This window comes from Neolamprologus brichardi, chromosome 23 (assembly GCF_056152115.1).
Source record: "Neolamprologus brichardi isolate AB-2024 chromosome 23, ASM5615211v1, whole genome shotgun sequence".
Taxonomy (NCBI): Eukaryota; Metazoa; Chordata; class Actinopteri; order Cichliformes; family Cichlidae; genus Neolamprologus; species Neolamprologus brichardi.
The window spans coordinates 15,595,285-15,615,740 of record NC_142125.1 but is presented as its reverse complement, the minus strand read 5'-3'; the positions used below and the strand labels follow the sequence as shown (position 1 = coordinate 15,615,740).

The 20,456-nt window shown below is 39.9% G+C and overlaps 1 protein-coding gene across 1 annotated transcript in view; it reads left to right on the top strand.

The window, feature by feature from the left end:
• The window catches only part of si:ch211-51h4.2 (uncharacterized), an 81,818-nt gene that overhangs the window by 55,554 nt on the left and 5,808 nt on the right, over positions 1 to 20,456 (top strand). The window contains exons 12-13 of the mRNA XM_006801990.2: positions 5,469 to 5,618; positions 17,877 to 17,919. Coding sequence (XP_006802053.1) covers positions 5,469 to 5,618; positions 17,877 to 17,919 — 193 coding nt within the window. The remainder of the gene's footprint in view (positions 1 to 5,468; positions 5,619 to 17,876; positions 17,920 to 20,456) is intronic.

Sequence of the window (20,456 nt, the reverse complement as noted above, 5' to 3'; positions counted from 1 at the left end):
TTGCTTGAAGATGCTGAATGACTTTCTATGTGCTGCCATAGATTGCTTCCAGTGTGGACACAGATTAATACTCTCAGAACTGTATGGTGTTTTATGGATCAGGTTTTCATGCACTCAGTTCCAGGTTTAAAAGCAGAGATGCTAGAACAGCTTGTTTCAAACAGTGGATAGACTGAGGGGTTGCCTTGTATGAGATTTTTTTTAAAAAACTACTTTGAACTACTTTGAACTGTAAATCATATTAAGCTACTCTAGTAGATGAAGATTTCCAAAAATATGGAGCTATAAATGAGCAAGTAGCTTTTGGATTGACTCATTCTTTGTGAAACAGCTGCATTTTCAGACTGACAGCTCATTAAAAGGTTCCTAGCTGAGACGGTTGCCTTGGGCTGTGGTTGAAATTAGAGTAACATGACAGTATAAACGTTGTCATGTGTGGCACAGTCATACAGTGACTTGTTAGCACAGATGTAACATCTTACACCCTAATTTGCAGCACGTAATTTGCAAACTTTTCAGAGTCAAAAGGTTGGTACAGCAATCATATATTTGATAATTGAAATGAAATAATAATTTATGTAGGCACTTCTATTTAGTTCCTGTAAAATCACTTATCCTAATTAGAACAAAGGGAAATGCTGTGTGCATTTAACTGTAAAGGTTTAAAAGGTGATTTGATGAATTGCAATAGAATCTTCATGTTTGCATTTTTTCTTCCTGTGCAAAAACAACTGTTGGTAACTTGGTTTAAACTTTAAACTTGGTTTAAAATTCAGATTTTTGTCAACAAGGATAAACAAATACGTTGAGAATATGTATAGCCGTGATGAAATAGCACTTACTATATATAATTCTTGATTAATCTAAAAAATAAAACAGACATACAGTTTTGCATTGTTGGTTTGATGTAATGAAATTTAATGTGCTTACATTTTTGCATTTTTGGCCGACAGCAGGATCACATTATCTCGTCTCCCTTCTCCCGTCACTACTGCGCAAAATTTGTTTGCAAATTATGTCAGAGGCTCTTTGAATCATTTGATGGATTGGTTGTCACACCAGCATCAGGTCAGAATTTCCTGAGAGCAAGATTAAGCGAAGGACTTCACAGGCATCACCGAGCCGCGACTGGTGCATCGGAAAGAATATTTCAAGGGGACAAACGGTGTGCATCGTGATCCTCCACCTTGTCCTTTAGAGAAGTCCTGCTTCAGCTGAAAGGGACTACATTCACATGTACCTTTCATATTAGGAGGAAAGTGTGGTATTTTCTGCCAATTACCCACAAAATAACGTAACGCTATGAGATCAGTGATACACAAACAGTAGAAACGTCCAGTGAGCTTATTTTACCTCAGAAGTGCTCTCTCCTCTGCTCTATCCTTGGAGTCCTCAGAGGAAGAGATTAATATTATCAGTGTGTACACTAAGCTCGTTTTCCCTCTTCACTTTTGCTTTAAAAGGACAGAGAACATTAATCGCTCTGCGGCCCATTAAGTTCTGCTGAAAAATCCAACACACCTGTTTAAATATTTTGTGAATTCCCAGCTCCTCAGTGTGCCGCTACTTGTTCTGAATATTAAGAAATAAGATCTTTATTGCACACAAATACGTCTCATTGCTGTGTGCTATTGGAATTTCATGCTATTCAGTTTCTCTCTGAGTCTTATTCTCTTAAGGTTGATTTTTACGAATGACTTTAATGCCCTTTTAGAGCATGGAAGCTGAGAAGTGTAATGTAGTTTTCTTTTCTGATGACTCCTCTGCTGCAGTACAAAAGTACATTGAAAATTTCAGGAGTATTGATTACTAATGCATTAAACTTGATGCCCTTTTGCTTCTCATACATGTTTTTATTTTTGTTGCTTTTTTTGATTTCTACTCGTGTGTAAAACATCTGTTATCTCTCTTTAATCCCCCTAGAAGCTCTTCTAACTTTTAACCTTACCGTTCATTCTTCCTCCAATCACAGTGTTGCTGATGATGGTTTCCAGTATTGATATATTTCCCTCAGGCAGTGACCACAAGAGTGCTGAGTCATCTTGGATGATTGAATCCAGCTTGGCTAATCTAATTCTCTTGTGACTTCGAAGAACTGAACCGTGCAGATTAGCGTAACTAGCTCATCTTGGGTCACACAATTGATCTTGGATTTTTTTTAAGCGACACGCAGTCCCCAGCACATGATGACAGTCCCCATTTCTGCAGATGTTATAGCTTTATTTCTGTGCACTGAGAGAAGCTGGTGATGTGAAATCCATTTTTATGTAGAGACTCCGATATAAACTATTTTAATTAAGCATTACTGAACCAGTAGATTTCTTTAAAGGGATCAAATATTAATGTTTAATGTGGTTAAATCAGGAATGCCAGTATATTGATCCATATATTAATTTGAGTGATTGTTACTGTTGTCCACAGCAGCTTTATACCGCATAAAAAGTTTCTCTTACTTGGTCCCCGCAGCATTTTGAAGGCAGCAGGACTCACGTCCATAAATCTGCAGCATTGCCACGCCAGAGGGTAGTGCTATTTTGCACAGCAATCCACCGTGCTTACATTGATTAAATTGTATGCAGTGGCACACGGTAGCTGCAAAAAACATTATATAATTCTGCACACATCAGACAATGCAGTTTCAGTTTTACGCCAGATGTAGCAGGATTCAAACCGCATACACAAAGGCTCAAATGTGAAACGAGCCTTTGTTCTTTTTGGCCGGTGGTGGTTTTCACCTTGGAAATCTCCCACGGGTGCCATTTTTGCCTGGTCTTTTTCTGATTGTTGAATTATGAACTCTGTTCTTAACAAAGGCAAGTGAGGCCTTCAGTTCTTTCAGTGATGTTCTTTTGTGACCTCCTGGATGAGTCATTGGTGTGCTCTTAGAGCTGGCCTCTCCTGGGATGGTTCACCACTGTTCCAAGTTTCTCTATTCGTGGATAATGACTCTCCCTGTGGTTTGATGGAGTCACGAAGCCTTAGATTTGGCTTTTCCACACTGATAGATGTCAGTGGCTTTAATATGATGCTTGTTTAGATCTTTTAGCCAACTTTAGTTTATCTGACAGATTTTGTTTAAGTGATTTGTTGATTCTACAGGTTTCCTGGTTCTCACTCCGGATCTGTCTAATGAAATAAAGTGTTTCGAAAATTTTGGTAAATCACAGTTATTTCAATCAGAAATTAACAAGGGATTTCTATATGTTTAATACTTTAACAACCAGGTTTGTCCTCCACCTCACTGCCGTGGTGGCCAGATCAAGCCTTAATACAGCATAAGAGAGTTATAATACAACTCCTCCCTTATCCAATTATCACGAAGGAGGGAAATTGGCTATAGAGACCAAACGTTTTGTAGCGGGCTATAAGCATACTGGAAAATTTAACATGGGAGTTCCTGGAGACTGACTTCCTTTTGGAGCAAGCATAAATTGGCAATTTCAGTTTTTCAGACTTTTCTTTAGTTTGTTTGTTGTCATCTTGTTTAAAACATGAGCAAAAGAAGAATTATTTATAATTATAACAATTAAAGAATCAATCCCAGCACATTGTTGTCAAATAAATTGCTTCATTAATATTTATAATAACTAAAAAATGACTTTGGGGGGAAGAAGCCAGTTAAAATAAAACAAACTGCTAAATTTACACACGAGAACTTGTGTTTCTTTTCAGAATAAGCTATGCTTTTGAAACTCTGTCCCAACCTATCGAGCAGCAGGAGTTTCAGCAGGGGGCATGGCTCCAAGGCTGTGCTGTACAGAACCCAGCAGACAAGCTGCACAGAGAGATCCTATACACATAATGCACAAGGAAATAGATGCCCTTGTCAAGTATAGCAATGGGAAACTAGCACAACAGCAGCCTGTGGTGTTGGAGAGAGTAAATTATCAACACACCCAGTAACGGTGTTGTCTAGCAGTTGGATGAAAATAGTATAACTAGCTGTTATGTGGGTAGAATAATATCATGAGAGGCTTTGTCAGGTTTTAAAGATCACCTCATTTTCTTGATGTATTGCTCTGCCAACTAAAATGAGGCTTCGCCACTGCTTAATATGTATTAATAATTAAAATTATATCAGTCTTTGTGATAAATTTGTAATTAATTCATTCATTCATGCTGTCTACTACTTTTAAAGTCTACAGAGGATACAAAGTCTCTGTTTCCAACTCAGACTCGGGGTTGGTTTCATTTTCCAAAGGATAGAAATTAAGCTACGGTTAGAAGTACGACTGCTATCGTTGTCAGGGAATCCAGACTTTTGGCTGCTCGCGCAGTTACAGTTAGGAGATTTCCAAGATCCAAGGCTGCTGTTCTCTACTAATGCAACTGCCAGTCACAATATGCATTGTGTATATATCTATTAATATATCAGTTATCAAAAGAGTTTTCTGAAGTGTTAAATATTATAATATAGCAATTTTATGTTTCCAATAATTAGCCTAGTAGAAAAGCAATTCTCAAGTTTTTGACCTTTCTTCTTATTATTATTATTATTATTTACATTATTCTATTATTTTCAGGTAGGGGGATGGCAGTCAGGTGTGAGTGTGTGCCCTGGTTTATGTAAAGATCAGGGATCAGCCCAGTGTCTGAGCTTCACAACATTGTTTTAGGAAGTGAATCATGGACAAATGAGGCCTCCATGGACCTGAAAAAAGGCTTATTGATGTTCAGCAGCAGTCAAACAGACAGACTACAAATGAAGGAAATGAAGAACATTGCTTCACCCCCCTGGAGTGTCCAGTGTTCACTCACAGAGCACGGTGTCTAATATTGTGAAAGGTCACATGGGAACCCAGGATAACGTCTAAGCAGCTTCTCACATTGTGTACATGTTCATGAATGAGAAGTTTACTAACACTAAAGGACAAATCAGAAGGCTGTTTGAACCGGGAGAACTTTACATTGTAGCATAAGCTTATCCCATCTGTAAAACGTGGTGGCCATATTATAACGGTTTGAGACGGTTATAATTAATCTGCACCAGGGCGGGTTATCATCGGTAATCATTGACAGAATATTACCGCAAATTTATAAAGAATGAAGCAACATCTGTTCATGAACTGAACGTTAAGAGAAAGTGGGTGATGCTGAATTAAAAAAAAAAAAGCATCAGCATACAAGTTGTTTTTACCAAAAATGATCAAAGAAGCAAGCTGATGTTTTGAAAAGCCCAAGTCAAAGTCCTGACCTTCTTCCAGCAGCCTGAAACAAGCAAGTCATGTAATGAAACTAACAAACGTCCCAGAGCTGAATGTGTTCTGATAATTCAAATGTACAAGTCCTCCCAGCTGGTGTGTAGGACAGTTCAACAGTTTTCCTACATTTTTAAGGTTTGCATACATTTGCTACGTAATAGAAGTACTACTCGGCTAACAAACCACTGAGTTCTTTCATATATATGCTTTTAGGATTTGTGTGTAATTGTAATATTTAATTCAAATTTAAATTTTTGTGTGTGTTAGGTGCTGGGCAGTGCTGGAAATTGTCCCGCAGACATCATTCCCAGAGAGGAGGATGACACCTGAAACAACAACCAGGCCTGACTACAGCAGCCCCTCTGGTCCTCCATCCTCAGTCTCCTCACAGAAATACTCTAACATCTCGCTAGAAGAGTGAGTCTGTACTTAAAGTGCTTACCTCTCCTGTTCTGTCTTTCATCACAAGAAACCAACCACTTCCATCTTTAGCCACAAGCCTGACACTTATGGTTGTCTCCTTTGAATAAATATGCGCTAATATGTGAAGCAGGGTTTCAAATCTGTCCTAAACAGCTGTTTGGAAGTTTCTTTATCAAGAAAAAGCTCTTTGCTCACTGTTACCTGCATGTTCATGTGTAAACCTATTGTTCGGGTTTTGCTCACTGCAGCACCACTAGATCACTTGTTTCAAATACTGGCAGATCGTTTAGTATTCACTTTAGAAACAGCAGGTGTTGGACACTCAGTCGAGGTTCAGTTTGCCCGAGTGTTGTTTCTTCAGTGGGTGTCGTTCTCGCTGTCATGAAATCTCTTTTTTTGTGTGTTGGATACTGGAATGAAACAAAGACACAAATTTTCTATAAAGATCCAAAGGAAGTGATGTCCATGCTTGTGCCTTGCCTCAGTGCATCTTTAATTTCCATCTTGCTAATATTAGCTTAGAAAAAGGGCTCTCATCAGGATGCAAGGAACGCTCAGATTTCCCACTCATGTTGGCTTGAATATTGATGGTTGATTCATAGACCATAAGAAACAAAAGCTGAGAAAGAGTTAAGAGTAGTTAGAAATAGATATGAACAGCGGTTAAAGTGGGCCATGGGGTGGTTTTGTTCTCACCTTCACTTAATAAGCAATTATAACAATGTGTGATAACTGTGCTGTCAGAAATCTAAAAAGATTTAAGACAGGATAGCAGAAGAAGATGAGAGAGAGATCACGTTCAAAGGTAGCAAGTGACATCCGATCAGCTGGTAATTTAAAGCTTACCTATGTAACGTCCTGATTTATGTTGGATTTTTTCATTCAGAGTGTGGATCTGGACAGGTGTTGCTGAAGTTAATTCAAACTTGGAAGTGATTTTGACGGTTATACTGACAGCAGGTGCAGGCTTAACTGGACAGTTTGCAGTACTGTGGTACAGCTCATAGTGATGAACTGCACTCCAGCCACAGTTCAAATGCGTGTTAATGAGCTAATAACATGGCAGAAACCTAATGTGTTTAGAATACCAGCAGAAGACCACACTTGGTGGCACTCTATCAGCTAACAACGGCAAACTGAGCTTGCAGTTCACACAGGCTCACCATAATTGGACAAGAGAAGGTTGGAAAAATGGTGTCTGGTCTGACGAGTCTTGATTTTGCTTCAGCATTCAGATGGAGGGGTCAGAATTTGGTGTAAACAACTTGAAAGCATGGATCCATCCTGTCTTGTATCAACAGTTCGGGCTGGTGGTGGAGGAGGATATTTTCTATGCAATGCTAATACTAACCGAGCATCGTGGAAACACAACAGTCAGATTATTGTTGCTTATCATGTCCATCCCTTTGTGACCACAGTGTTTTTCACCAGCAAAGATGAAGGTGAAGTATAACTTTGAAGGAAAGACGCTTTTAAAAATATGATTTGGAACGCAGCTACGAAGGCTCACGGGAAATCTGCCCGTATATTGTAGGTGGCTAAAGCAACGTAGAGTAGCAAACCTCAAAACCAGCACCGATCAGGTGGTCATAGCCTTCACATAAAGAGAGCAAATGTACCGGAGCTCACAATAATGATTATTTGAGTCAGTTAACCTTGAGGCATTGCTACTTGGAAGTTCTGGTCCCCACCTCCCAAATCCCACTCTAATCCCAGCATATGAAGCACTGAGAGACAGACTCAGTGGACAGTATGTAAATCTGGATATTGAAGGGCATAAATGCCACACCTTGAAAGGAGAGAACCAGAGGATAGCAGATATTCCAGATTAAATGTCCAGGGTTATCTGTAGTAGAATAACAGTGTCAAATAGCAGTCATATCAGGTCAGCCTTTAAATAATTTGGCAGGTATGAAGCTCTTTTTATGCCATTACATTATCCACACCCATTCTGAGATCATCAAAAAATGGCACCAGATTTCCATTTCTGATACTAAGTTGGCTTTTTGTCATCAGCATTGTACAGTATGCCATTTCGTTGATGGCCAAGTTTGACAGTGATGATACATCAGCAGAGAATTGTGTGAATATGTGCAATTAGCAGCTCTTGTACTGAATATGTAATTATTTCAAAGCATCTTTGAATTGTAATCGCTCCCTGGCTCAGGCTTTCCCTTTCCATTAAATCCTCTTTCATTACACTGATTTGCAGAACAACCATTTTTCATTCTGATTGCTTGGCATGAATTTTTATTTCTGTGTTATTCTTTCCCCCCCTACCCATCACTGCTCATTGTTCATCTCTTAAAAAAAGAAGGAAAAAAACAGAGCTCCTGTGACCCACATGGCTGAGACAACCTCAGTGACAGGTACCTGCACTTCTGCCTTTGCAGAGCTTTTCTATGCCAACAGTGCCCCCTGGTGGGTTTTTATAAATCATCTATTAAGATCACATGGTTGTTTATACTGTTCCAAATCCCAGTCCTCTAACCTTGTTCCCCTCATCTGTTGAGTCTTTCAGAGCAGCTTTGTGCTTTTAAAGCCATGGTGGAATGAAGGATGGAATATAAACGATAAAAGTAAGGACAGAGGATTTTGCAGCCTTGTCGCTAGTCTCATGTGTCACTGGGATCAGAAACAACTGTTTGCTTTTATACTGTTGCAATTAGACAAAAACGATTTGGGAGTCTTGGAAAGTCAAAGTAAAGGTGATTGGAGAGCATTTGTCCATCTGGAAAATGTTGGAAGTCTCACCTGAGGTGCTGGACTGTTGATAAGTCTGCCTTTGTCAAGTCCTTGGCTCGCTCATCAAACACAGAAAGTTTCCATGCATCCTTCACCTTTAGTTGTGCTTTGTTCTTTATATACATTTATGTATATGAAAACGGCACCTTCAGTGACTTATGCTGTCGATACATCCCTTTGAATGTTCCAATGGCCTTGCTGTTGAGGAAGTTTCACCTTGATAATCGTGGGCTTTGTTGAAATTTGTTGACAACTGACTCCTCAGTTTAGATTTGTTGCCACTATGAAGTTAAAAAGAGCTTTCACAACTGACTTGCCCCTAAATTAACAAATAAAAACAGCATTATAAGCTATAAAATCCATACCTTTGTGTGAATAACCACTTCAATGTAATTCCTAGTTGTTCTAAAATAGCTTTTTAACTGTTGCACATTTAAGAGCGTTTAGAAAAACATACCTGGGTTAAGAATGATCAGCAAAAAGAAAGAAGCTTAAATGTGGTTGTTTGTTATGTATGCAAACTGCAAATGGATATTGGTCTTGATCTAATAGTAGAAATAAGATAAAAGGTGATTTCTTGCTTAAAGAAATGTTTACTCTGTGTTATGAATGAAAACACATCTGCTGATCTGTTCATAGTGGTTATGATTTACTTTCAGTTTGGTAAATGTCTGTTTTAAGCATCATTTGTTGGTTTGGCTCTGTCAGGACGACAACCTGAGGATTGCTTCTTTTTCACCCAAAGTAGTGCCAAGGCCTAGCCTGACATCAGTTTCATGTATTTCCACTCAGAAAGTGTGGTGCCAGTGCTAAAAAACTGGTAGCATTATGATGCCACAAAGTTGGAACCACTGTTGTTAGTCGCTTTGGGCCATATTCGTTGCATTAATATATTCATTTCCATTCATGCTTTAGAGCATGTCTTGTGTTGGGCTGTATGTGGGATTTGTCACAGCAGTGGAACCTGCAGTCCGAGCCTTCAGCCGTGTGTTTCTTGAACAGGATGTCAGGGTTGGGTAGAGGGAGGCTTTAGAGCAGGCTGTATTTAGACTCACTCAGCTGCAAATGGTGAAATAAGTAAAAATATGTACCCCATCTATGAATCTGTGGGGGGGGGGGAAATAGTTGGTCAGAAAACAATTTCAAATCAGAGTTTAAAATGGTTGTGACAGTTGCCTTTGGCAGCATAGTACACACTGCATCTTTCATACTTTACAAGGTCAGAACATGAAAACAAGCCCCACGTGCCTGTGAGTGCTGTAAAAGGATCCCTGTTCATTGGGATGGATGTGCCTGAGTCTTGCATGCTTTCATTCAGATGAGTACAAGCGTCAGTTAAGCCAGCTTGGCACTTTGTGCAGAAAAAAAAAGCTTCCCTCAGAGGTAAAACAAGCAGGTCAGCACCTTTCCTCAACCACCTGCCATCAAAGTACAGCAAGAGGTCATGGTCGTCTGCACCCATTTCCATGCATATTTCTATATAAAGCTGGAATTAATGCTCCAGGTTAATTAGAAAGTTGACTCCTAATTTGAGACCTGGACTAAACCCGTAGCTCACTGAGGCTGCAGGAAGTTTAATTGTATTATTTTACATTCTTGTTCGGGTTGAGGCAAACTAATACATCTCGTCTAAATTTTAACATGTTTGAAATTGCTAACCGAACTAAAAACAAAATAATAAATCTACCTATCTTAATAACTATCTATCTGATTTAATATCTGATTGGTGATTGGTTGGGCTAACAAAGGAGCCCAATCAATCACCAATCCAATCAACCAGTAATTTCACACAGCTGGTTATAAATTTGCCAAAGGACACATTCGCCCTTTGCTCGTCACATCTGGCTTCAACAGTCAAGATGACGAAGTTGAAATTCTAATCTTGATACTTCAGTGGTTGAAATCAGAGGGCTATGACAATCTTTTATACTGTCTATGATTTATACTGTGGCGCCAGAAAAAGATGGGTGGTGAAAATGCCAACTTGGCTGCTCTGCAACTACATAAAACAGACAAATTGTCCACTGGAGAAACAAAGGCTGCAGAAAGCTGTGGCCCTCACCCTGTTTCAAAACTGTCCTCACCCTTGACTTGGATCACAGACTGTGCATGTGTTGATGTCACAGTTTATTTAGAAATTGTCCCCCATTTGCTTGTGTGTGCTGCGACTCTGTGTATCTGAAAAGTGGAACATTTGTCATCAGTCCTGTTGCTTGTTTCCTTTCACAGAATTTGCTCAAAGTGAGAAACAAAAGCTGTTCCCCGACTGTTAGGCTTATTAGCTTTGGCGATTTGAAACACCACAAATGATGCACGGTGCGTCGTCTTTGCTGTTGCTTGTCCTTCTAATTAGCTTTGTCTCCCTTTTCCCCCCGCTGTGACTCAGTATGTCACAATCAAGAGTTTCAAAACTGGCTGCGCAGCCACTGCAGTAAGACTACAGAGGAAGAAGAAGAAAGTGAAAGGAATTAGAAAGTAAGGCAGTTGTGAATTATTGTGCTGTTATGCCAGGATGTTGCTAATTTAATTAATTTAATTTAAATTTCTGGCAATACGTTAAGTTATACTTAAGTTAAGTTATACTTTAGGAAAAGGCAACAATAATCTGTGTTCATCAAATATCACATGACTATGTAAAGTTTCACCAGTAAACTGATCCTACTAAACTATAATCCAGTTTTGAATTCCCTTCCCAGACGCCTTAATGCCCACTCACATCTTGGGCCATCTGACCTCAGGAATTCGCATGATAAGGTGGGGCCAGGTTTCACAATGAACTCACCCGAAACTCTGGCTGATTGGGACCCACACCCAGTTTCACACCTTGGCTCAGGCGATTAGAGGATCATCAGGGGGTCCTTTTGTCCCTCTGTGGGGGGACACTCCCACTAGGTTTATATCTGGGACTCCCCACCATTTGACCTTAGAACTGAAGAAGCTTCTCGGATGAGAGGTGAAACGTCTTCAAGTAACTTAAAGAAGTCCAGACGCTTTTCTTTGCAAGCTCCTTTGACTACGATGACCTGGATGACTGAGAACCTGCACAGACACCAGTAAACTGAGTTTTCTGGATCATTTTGCTTTAGATAAACCTGATTCCAAAGCATTTTTAAAATGATGTGAAGCCCAGCTAAATGAACATGGAATGGCATTTACTTTAGCGCTCAAACATTTTTAAGTTTCGTTCCGGCATCAGAAAAGGCATCCAGTATAAAAGTCTGCCACGTCAAACATGCAGAGCTAGCTGCTGTGGTGACCCCTTCCGGTATTGCAACAGTCAAAGTAGGTTCTTCTTCTTTGATCAACCTTTATTGATTATTTGTTTTTTACATTCTGCATGGGAGCAGTGTGTATTTGATCTTTTCTCTCAAGTTCGTGCATTCAAATTCCTGCAATCACACAATGACAAATCTATTTTTGGGATAATCTGTTCACATCATAATAGAAAGCTTATTTGGCTTTGTCCTAGATGCCCAGGCGTTAGTTGGTTAGGTATAAAAAGCCAAAACTAATGTCTAATAAATTCTAATCTGCATGAAAGCTATGAAGCTATGCAGCAGATTTCTGGTGTTTTTTTTCTCTGGACAGTGTTAAATTTGTAATATTTTTATCACCCTCATTGGTATAAAAGGATGCAACGAGGTGCAGATCAGTGTTGTCAATCACCGATGAAAATCCATCAGGCTTTTAAGAGACACGTCTCTAGTTATATTTGCCTGTTTTAAAATTAAAAATTAAAAACTGCTGTTATGTAAAATTTGACTTTCATGAAGACTTTGATACAAATGAAAATCATTTATTTTAATTTGCTTAAAAGAAATACATCTTTGCAAAATATTTTTGCGACACCACAATCAAACAAAAACATGAAACTCGGACTCGCTGTCAAAACAGGCGTAAGACATTCTGTGTTTGACTTAGAAGATTTATCGTGTTAAGAGAACACATGCAGGGTTGATAATGACGCTCAGGCTGAAAATATTATTATCGCTGCTTTCGTTGACCTTGATATTTAAAAGCTTGTGCTCTTTGCTAGTGCACGTGCACGTGCTTTTGAGTCGCTCCATGCTTTGTCTGGTATTCACTGAGTTTAGCAGATGCTGCAGTGCAGCTGATGACCCTACCAGTAAGTTGATGTCATCAGGAAAGCAGAAGTTGTTGAAGGTGGCTTCTGATTAGCACTCCTACGTCACCTGTTTCATCCAAGGCCAGTGTCATAATGTTCTCAGTGGAAATAAGACTGTGCTGAATTCAAAACATTCTGCAAGTGTGACGTGAGGATTCTCAAAATAACTAATGCGAACTGCCTTTCTGACACATCAACTGTTTGTCTTTTTTTTTTTTTTGTTTCCTTTGCATGCGACTCTCTCCTCATGGTTCCTTTTCATTTATATGACAGGGACTGGTTGCAGCAGACTGGTGCAAACTGATAATCATCCCAGCACACTATTTTTGTCATGGTTGACGCTCGGCTCTGTTTTGGCAGTATGATCATTTCATCTGCCTGCATTAATTTAAAAAAATATCCTTGTAGATCCTTTTGATGTGTTTTCTCAGAACATACAGTCAAGGAACTAATTCTGCTTAGTTTTCAGAGTTCCTGTAAGCGGTGGTGTCACTGTTGACTTTCAATACACGGGAAAAATTCTCTTGCAAAGCCATAATTGAAGGACATACAAATTTCTGTTTTTCTGAACAAAATGTGTATATTTTGTTTTTGGAGGTTTGTTTTTTGTTTTTTACTTCATTGCTTTTTAATGCCTACCTTGTAGCCTTCAGATAGTTGTTTAGCCTCATAGCAGTTTTTCTAGATGGCTGTAGCCATTTTTCTTTTCTTTTAAGTCTTGCAACCCCTCAATTGTCACACACATCACAGTACAGCAAACAGGGAGAGATGTGAAACAGATACTCGGCCTCCTGTTCTGAAAAGTGACGGTATCCCTGAACTGTCAGTCTGCAGCAGTACCGGTCAACTCGCTGTTAATTGTATGTTTGGAAGAGGGGCAGCAGTTCAATCCCACGAGGTCAAAAAACAGCAAACATACCAATGCACTACCAATAAAGACAGGAGCGTCTGGGGCACAGAGAGCTGCTGTGGGAAATCTGAAGCAACCAATTATAGAGCAGCCACGGGTCACCTGCTTACCAAAGCTTAAAGACCTACACACACACACACACACACACACACACACACACACACACACACACACACACACACACACACACTGCTGCCCTCTGCCCCTCACATAGGAGGTAAACTAATGAACACAAAGATAAATCATAGTTTAAAAACAATCTGCAATAAAATAATGAACTGGCCACTGGGTACACAGTGCGATTAATCATAATTTATTTTTAACATGTTTAAGTAGTGTTTCTTCTCCGGATAATTAAGAGGGGGGGAAGCATCCCACATTAACCAGCTTGTACTGACAATCCTCCACAGACACACAGTGAGAGAGCCTCTTGTAATAAAGCAGCCGGCTTCACTACAGCACAGTAACACACACTGGAAGTCTGCCAAAGGGCCATAAATGTGTTTCTAGTGACTGTCAACGCTCCAAAACTCTTGTGTTTTCAGTAAAGAAAAGGACACCCTAGCAGCAGCTTCCCGTAGCTGTTAAAAAGCTCTGTCTCTGTGTATCCTACACTTGAGCAGCAGTCAGTCGTCAGTGTTGCCTCATCATTCACACTGTACTTGTTAAGTGGCCACAAAGCCGCCTCCCTTAGTGACACTGCTGAATCACTTCTTTCCATTTTTAAAAAATGCTTTAAGTGAGAATTTTACCTAAGCAACAGGACACGACAGAAGTGATCAAAAGTGATCAAACGGCACTGAACGACATGTTTGGGGAAAAAAAAGAATATTTGGTGCTAATAAACCAAGGTCAAATCGTTAATTGTTCTGTCTAATCTAAATTCACTTCAGTTTTATTTATATAGAACCAAAACCAAAACTCCTACTATGACATGACCTGCTATGAGCAAGCACATGGTGACAGTGGGAAGGAAAAACTCCCTTTTAACAGGAAGAAACCTCCAGTGGAACCAGACTCATGAAGGGCCGCCATCTGCGACTGGTTGGGGGTAAGGGGAGAGAGACAAGACATAAGACACACTGTGGAAGACACCCAGAAATTAATGATTAAATGCACAGTGCTGTTCAAACACATGTGAAAATGTAAAAGAGGTGATTGAAGACGACACTCGGTGCATCATCGGAAGGCCCCAGCAGTCTAAGCCTATTGCAGCGATTCAGGGTCACCCAATCCAGGACTAACTTTATGCTTTATCAAAGAGGAAAGTTTTAAGCCCAGTCTTAAAGATAAATAGTTTGTCTTGCAAATCCAAACTGGTTCCACAGGAGAGGCGCCTGACAACTGATGACTCTGCCTCCCATTCTACTCTTTAAATATCCTCGGAACAACAAGTTAGCCTGCAGTCAGAGAAAAGAGTGTACTGTTTGAGTGATATGGTAGTATATGGTCTTTAAGCTAAGGTTCTAATTATTCAAGACTTTGTCTGTGAGGAAAAGGATTTTATATTCAATTCTGGATTTATTTGGAAGCCAATATAGTGACAAATATGCTCTTATTTTGGTCCCTGTCAGTCTCACTGCGGCATTTTGGATCAACTAAAGGCTTTTTATGTTTTTAAAACAACCTGATAATAATGAATAACAATAGTCCAGCCTGGAAGTAGTAAATGCTTGAACTAGTTCCATCATCATCAGCATCATTCTGAGATAGGATGTCACAAAGTTACTGGAAGCCAGTAACACAGTAATAATCTGGTTAGACACTATGGTTCTAAGATTTTTTTAGGGCTGGAGAACCTCAACATTTAACATCGCCGAAACATTCAGTACTCCAACATTCAGCTGCTGATGTTTACCTGCATCAAAGGAAAAATATGAATGGGAGAGAGACAACTGGTTTATTTTCAGCACGAGGCGAAAGATGTTTTGGCCCAATCAACCAGAGAACATCAAATCATGGTAAAGCTTTCTCATACAACAGTGACTGTTTTGTCAAGTTTTTTTCAGCTGCATCCTTAAGCACTGCCATGCTGTGGATCATCTGCCTCTGTGTCTCCTTATCCCTAGCATCCTCCTCTATCCCAACAAATGTGAGCATGTCCTCCTTCACTACATCCTTGAACCTCCATTACATGGCAGCTCCATATTCAATATTCTTTGTTCAGCATATCCACTATCGTTCCTTACAGCCATCTCAGCCTACCTTCCCTAACTTTATCTCCAAGATTCCTTGTTTTACATAGCAGTCCAAAATCCAAAGACTTTACTGTCATGTCTGCCACAAAAAAACAGAAGTTTATGTAGGTTTATATATTTTCTTCATAAAATCCCAACTTATGATTTCAGTCTTATTTGGTTCTAGGTTTCTTTTAATAGACTGAGGTTTTTAAAAGGTCTTTAGAGTCATTGATTGAATTTACAAATGTTGCAGGAACCCTGATGGTTCCAATCCCCCCGACAGCAGGGCTTTCTGATATTGGGCTGTGCACATCCCATATCGTGTGAAGCTTCCAGTTAGAAAGCTTTCTATTTCTTCTCTTTAGTGGTTAATAAGACTTTTTGAGTTCTTCAGTCTCATTGATAAGCATTTGCTTCTAAGGGTGGAGACGCTGCTGTACGTCAGCTTCAGTGAGGTAAACAATGTGGCGTACCTTTGTCTCATGGTTTCATTCAGCTCCCTAGTTTTGTTCCAGTTGAGTTGAAGGTTGCTCTCTTCATTATGGTGGTAGGTTATATTTCACTGTTATGCATTTATGATGCAACTCCAAGTTTTCACGTGTGCACACCGACTGTTGTTGTCATATTCTCGAGTCTTTAACTTTCTCTAACCTCTTTTTACAGCACAACATTTAGTTCTGTTAGTTTGGCTGCAAAGAAAAACAACACAGTAACTAATGAAACCTACAGCACATTACAGCAGCAGCAGACAAATGGCTGAAATTAGAGTTTAAAATGGAAACACTGATTCATAGTTTTAGCCCTGACCTGCCATATGCTTTACTACCATTTGTGGCTAATTTAATATTTAGGACAATATTTTCCCCCTGCTGTAGCATTCTTGTTTCTCCCCAGGAGATCCCTCTGCCGGCCGGGAGTTGGCCAGCTCCCAGCAAACCTGAGAGAGCCAGGCTCTATTTCACTGACTCCTAATGAAGATTAATTAATGTAGAGGGCAGCCATTTATAAATGATAATTACTATTAAAAACGTAAAGGGTCAGAAAGATTAATGTAGCAACAGACAGCGCAGGTATGTCAGTACAAAATCATATGCTCTGCTTCAAGTGTGTTAAATGTTGTTTCCCCAAAAGACAAACATCAAAGGAAATCGGTCAAATCAAGACATGCAACTTATCATATATACAGATACATACAAGTGTTACTGAATACAACATTTGATCATTATGGTTGCATTTAAAGTAAAACGAGCAGTGTACAGTTAAGGGCGGGGCTGTTAAAATTCCCCACCTCGCCTCTATGACATCTGATTTTATAAGACAATGGCAACAGCTTGATTTGACTCTCTTAATCTGTGAGTGATGGCACGGTACATGCCTCCATCTTTTATATACAGTCTGTACTCAAAACAGTCAAATGAACAGTGCACAGGACACATTTCTCAGATGTAAGCCTTTACTTGGTTTATCTATGATACTGGTCAATAGCGACTGGGGTGTGGCCAGTGTCTGTTAAGCTAATGCACTGCCACAGTCATGTCCATGGTTTTTATGTGCAAAAAAAGTGCAGATCAGAGTTTTCGTGTCCTACGTGTGAATTAAACTGAATTGTGCATTCCATCTTTCGCTTCCTCTGTAGATAATCCTGCTCATCATACAAAATAAGGTTCTGGAAATGCAAGTGGAGGTCGACTTGTTGACAACAATGTTTCTGAGTGGACAATGAAATCGATTGCAACTGTGCTGCTAGAATTTATGGTGTGGTTATGAAAAGCTTCAATTGATGTGAACTTAATTTAGCATTATATTAGGGTTTGTTTTAGGCCACTCTAACCTTGAAGAGAAACTTCTTCACCTTTAAAGGACACACGGAATATATATATGTATGGGTTAACAGGGAGAAAATCCTCCCTTAATAACATTCAAATCCCTTTCTGACTTACTCACTGATTCAATTTCTCTGTTCAGTGAGGTTTACATAAATGAAATATATCAGAGGAAATTGACTGAGACTGAATCATTTTATTATTTCTTTGTGGGGAATCTGATGAATTGTGTGCTAAAGGTTTTTCTCTTAAAAAGTAGTTTATTTTTTATTTCACAAAATTTCTAAGAAATGCTGATAAAAAAGTGTCACTGCAGGCGTTAGACATTAGATAAAGATTTTTGTTGCTCGGTGGCACATTTACAGCTGTGGCTGAGAGACCAACTCACCTCCTCACAGATCTGTAACACTGAGATAAACTTATTTTCTGTTTTTTATTTCCATGTATTTGTTTGTCTGCTCCCCTCAGGTCAGAAAAAGCAGGAGAGATTGCCACTATTCCACTGACTAAGGTATGACTATCCAACCCTTTTTTGTGTGCTTGTATTGGTCAACTGGAAAATAAGATATTTGTTTAAATATTACAGATATTGTGGATTAAATAATAATAATAAGCATAAATCGTTATCTGTAGGAGGCTATTTGAAAGAAAGATCACACACCCCATATCTCATTTGATAAAGTGCTTTGGCTCATGCACGCTAGATATAAATAACAGCAACCTCCTGGCAACAATCGAGGGTTGCACATTGGTTCCATTGAATTTTTCTACTGTCGGAAACAGATTACAGGTAGTTGCAACAGCCAACGGATTCACCAGAGGTGGAGCGTGCAGCACCCTCAACCTCAGGTCAACCGTTTTTAATACCAAGGCAACTGCACAAATTCCCTGGGGAGTGTCAACCTGTCTCTAAACAAACTCAGTTTGACTTGAAGTGACTGCAGTTACTCTCAGAACACAGATTGCTAACATGTTGCAATCACTCAGAATAAGTCTGCACTGATCACCACAACTTGTCTGCAATCTGTCTTTTGCAATAGGGGATTTGACTCAGCTGGTTGCCAAGTGACTTTTTTTTTTTGTAGTTAAATTGCTGTCCTGCAGCAACTACGTTGCCATTTGTGTCTGCAGATGCAATTTTCACCTGCTGATCACAGTAATCCACTGTTATCACAAACAAGATTGCATGCGATCTTGTTTGTGCCCGGTGACCCCTTCAGTCACCGGGCGATCGTGGCTCAAGTTGGGAGTTCGCCTTGTAATCAGAAGGTTGCTGGTTCGAGCCCCGACTTGGACAGTCTCGGTTGTTGTGTCCTTGGGCGAGACACTTCACCTGTTGCCTACTCCGGGGTCAGAGGGCCCGGTGGCGCCAGTGTCCGGCAGCCTCGCCTCTGTCAGTGCGCCCCAGGGTGGCTGTGGCTACAATGTAGCTTGCCCTGGTGAGTGAACTGGGTGTGTAGAGCGCTTTGGGGGTCCTTAGGGACTAGTAAATCGCTATACAAATACAGGCCATTTACCATTTACTGTAGGTTGCTGGGTAGCACACCTACAGCAGACCGACTCCCTGTCTTTACCATTTTATCGACATCTTGGAAAAAAACCAGCATCACTTTGAAGACAGCAAACGACAGCGAGTTGTAGCAGATTCCCATCTTCGAAGCACATGCTGGGCCAGATAATAGTTTGTGTTGCGATCAACTGCAGAAAGATGTGATCACAGTGTGTTTGTATTCAGTACAATACAAGAAACAGTGATTTTACCCTGCTAACAGCTTCCTGTGGAGCTAATGGAAACATGCAGCAATTAGCTATAGTGCTTGGCTTGGCCTAGCTCAAAAACTAATTAGCAGTCAGATCGCGCTTTGGAGCCATCCTGACCTGATCTCTTTAGAGAGAAAATAACTCAGGAGAATAAAGCTGCACCAGGCAAAATGTAATGTAGAAATCCACACGTTATCAACCTAATGCAAAAATGAAGCTTCCTGACTAAAATTAAACTTTATACAAACAGACGTTCAAAAGTCTGCAGGATTTTGTGCATCACCAAACAAGGATATCTGCTAAATTCAGTTCTACATCCACCTGTGTCATCGTGTCAGCTTCGTACATTGGATGCAATTTTCTGCGGAGATTGAGGTGGTGCCTTATCTGGTCAACATTTTCTTACTAAATTATTTCTATACATGGTGGGGATGAACTCAATCCCCTGTAAGTTATTTTGGCACTGCAACTTTTGGTGGTCTGTAGTGCAACCAACAATAACCTCACAGATAGACTTCTACTGTCACAGCTCGTGACAATAGACACAATAGACACGACAAAGTGTGAGCGGAGAGGATTCTGGTCCAAATCGACCTTTATGCATGCACGGCTTTTCAGTGTACAAACAAGCACCAATAAGCTTTTCCAATGTGATGACCTACACCTTTATAAATGAAAGAAACATGAAAAGGTTTCAGAGGAGCAGGTCCTCATATTTTGCAAGACCCTCACAAAACATCCTAAAAATCCCTGAAACATTACTGCGGTCAAAAACATGATCTCCAGCATCAACATTCCCTCTGAACGTGAGCTCTCCAGCTTGTTTCGACTTTAATTTCAGCCATGTCGTGGGGATGCTATCTGCGACATCCTGCTAGAAAGCTTTGATGTGCAGGCCATCTCTGAAGAATTGCGAGGCCTGTGGTTTGTTGGCTGCATTTGCTGTGATGGGCCGATAAAGGCGAGCAGACGCAGCGCTACAAGAAAACATCAGTCTGAACCAGAGCTCGGTATACAACATGTTACAGAGAGATGTCGTTCTCATTTAGCCTTTTGCATTATGTTTGATCACCTGTATTTGCAACAGGAAATTAATGTCTTTCTTTCTTTAAAAAACAAAACGTTAAAACATTCTTGTAAATGCAGTGATCGCATAAAAGTTCTGAACTTTATTCAGGTGAAATTCATAATCCTATAAACGTTGCAATAACACCGGCAATAAACTTAAGAAATGAACCGTCATGTAGGTGTCACCTTAGGTCAGCTTGGTGTATTAAGCTTCTTCTT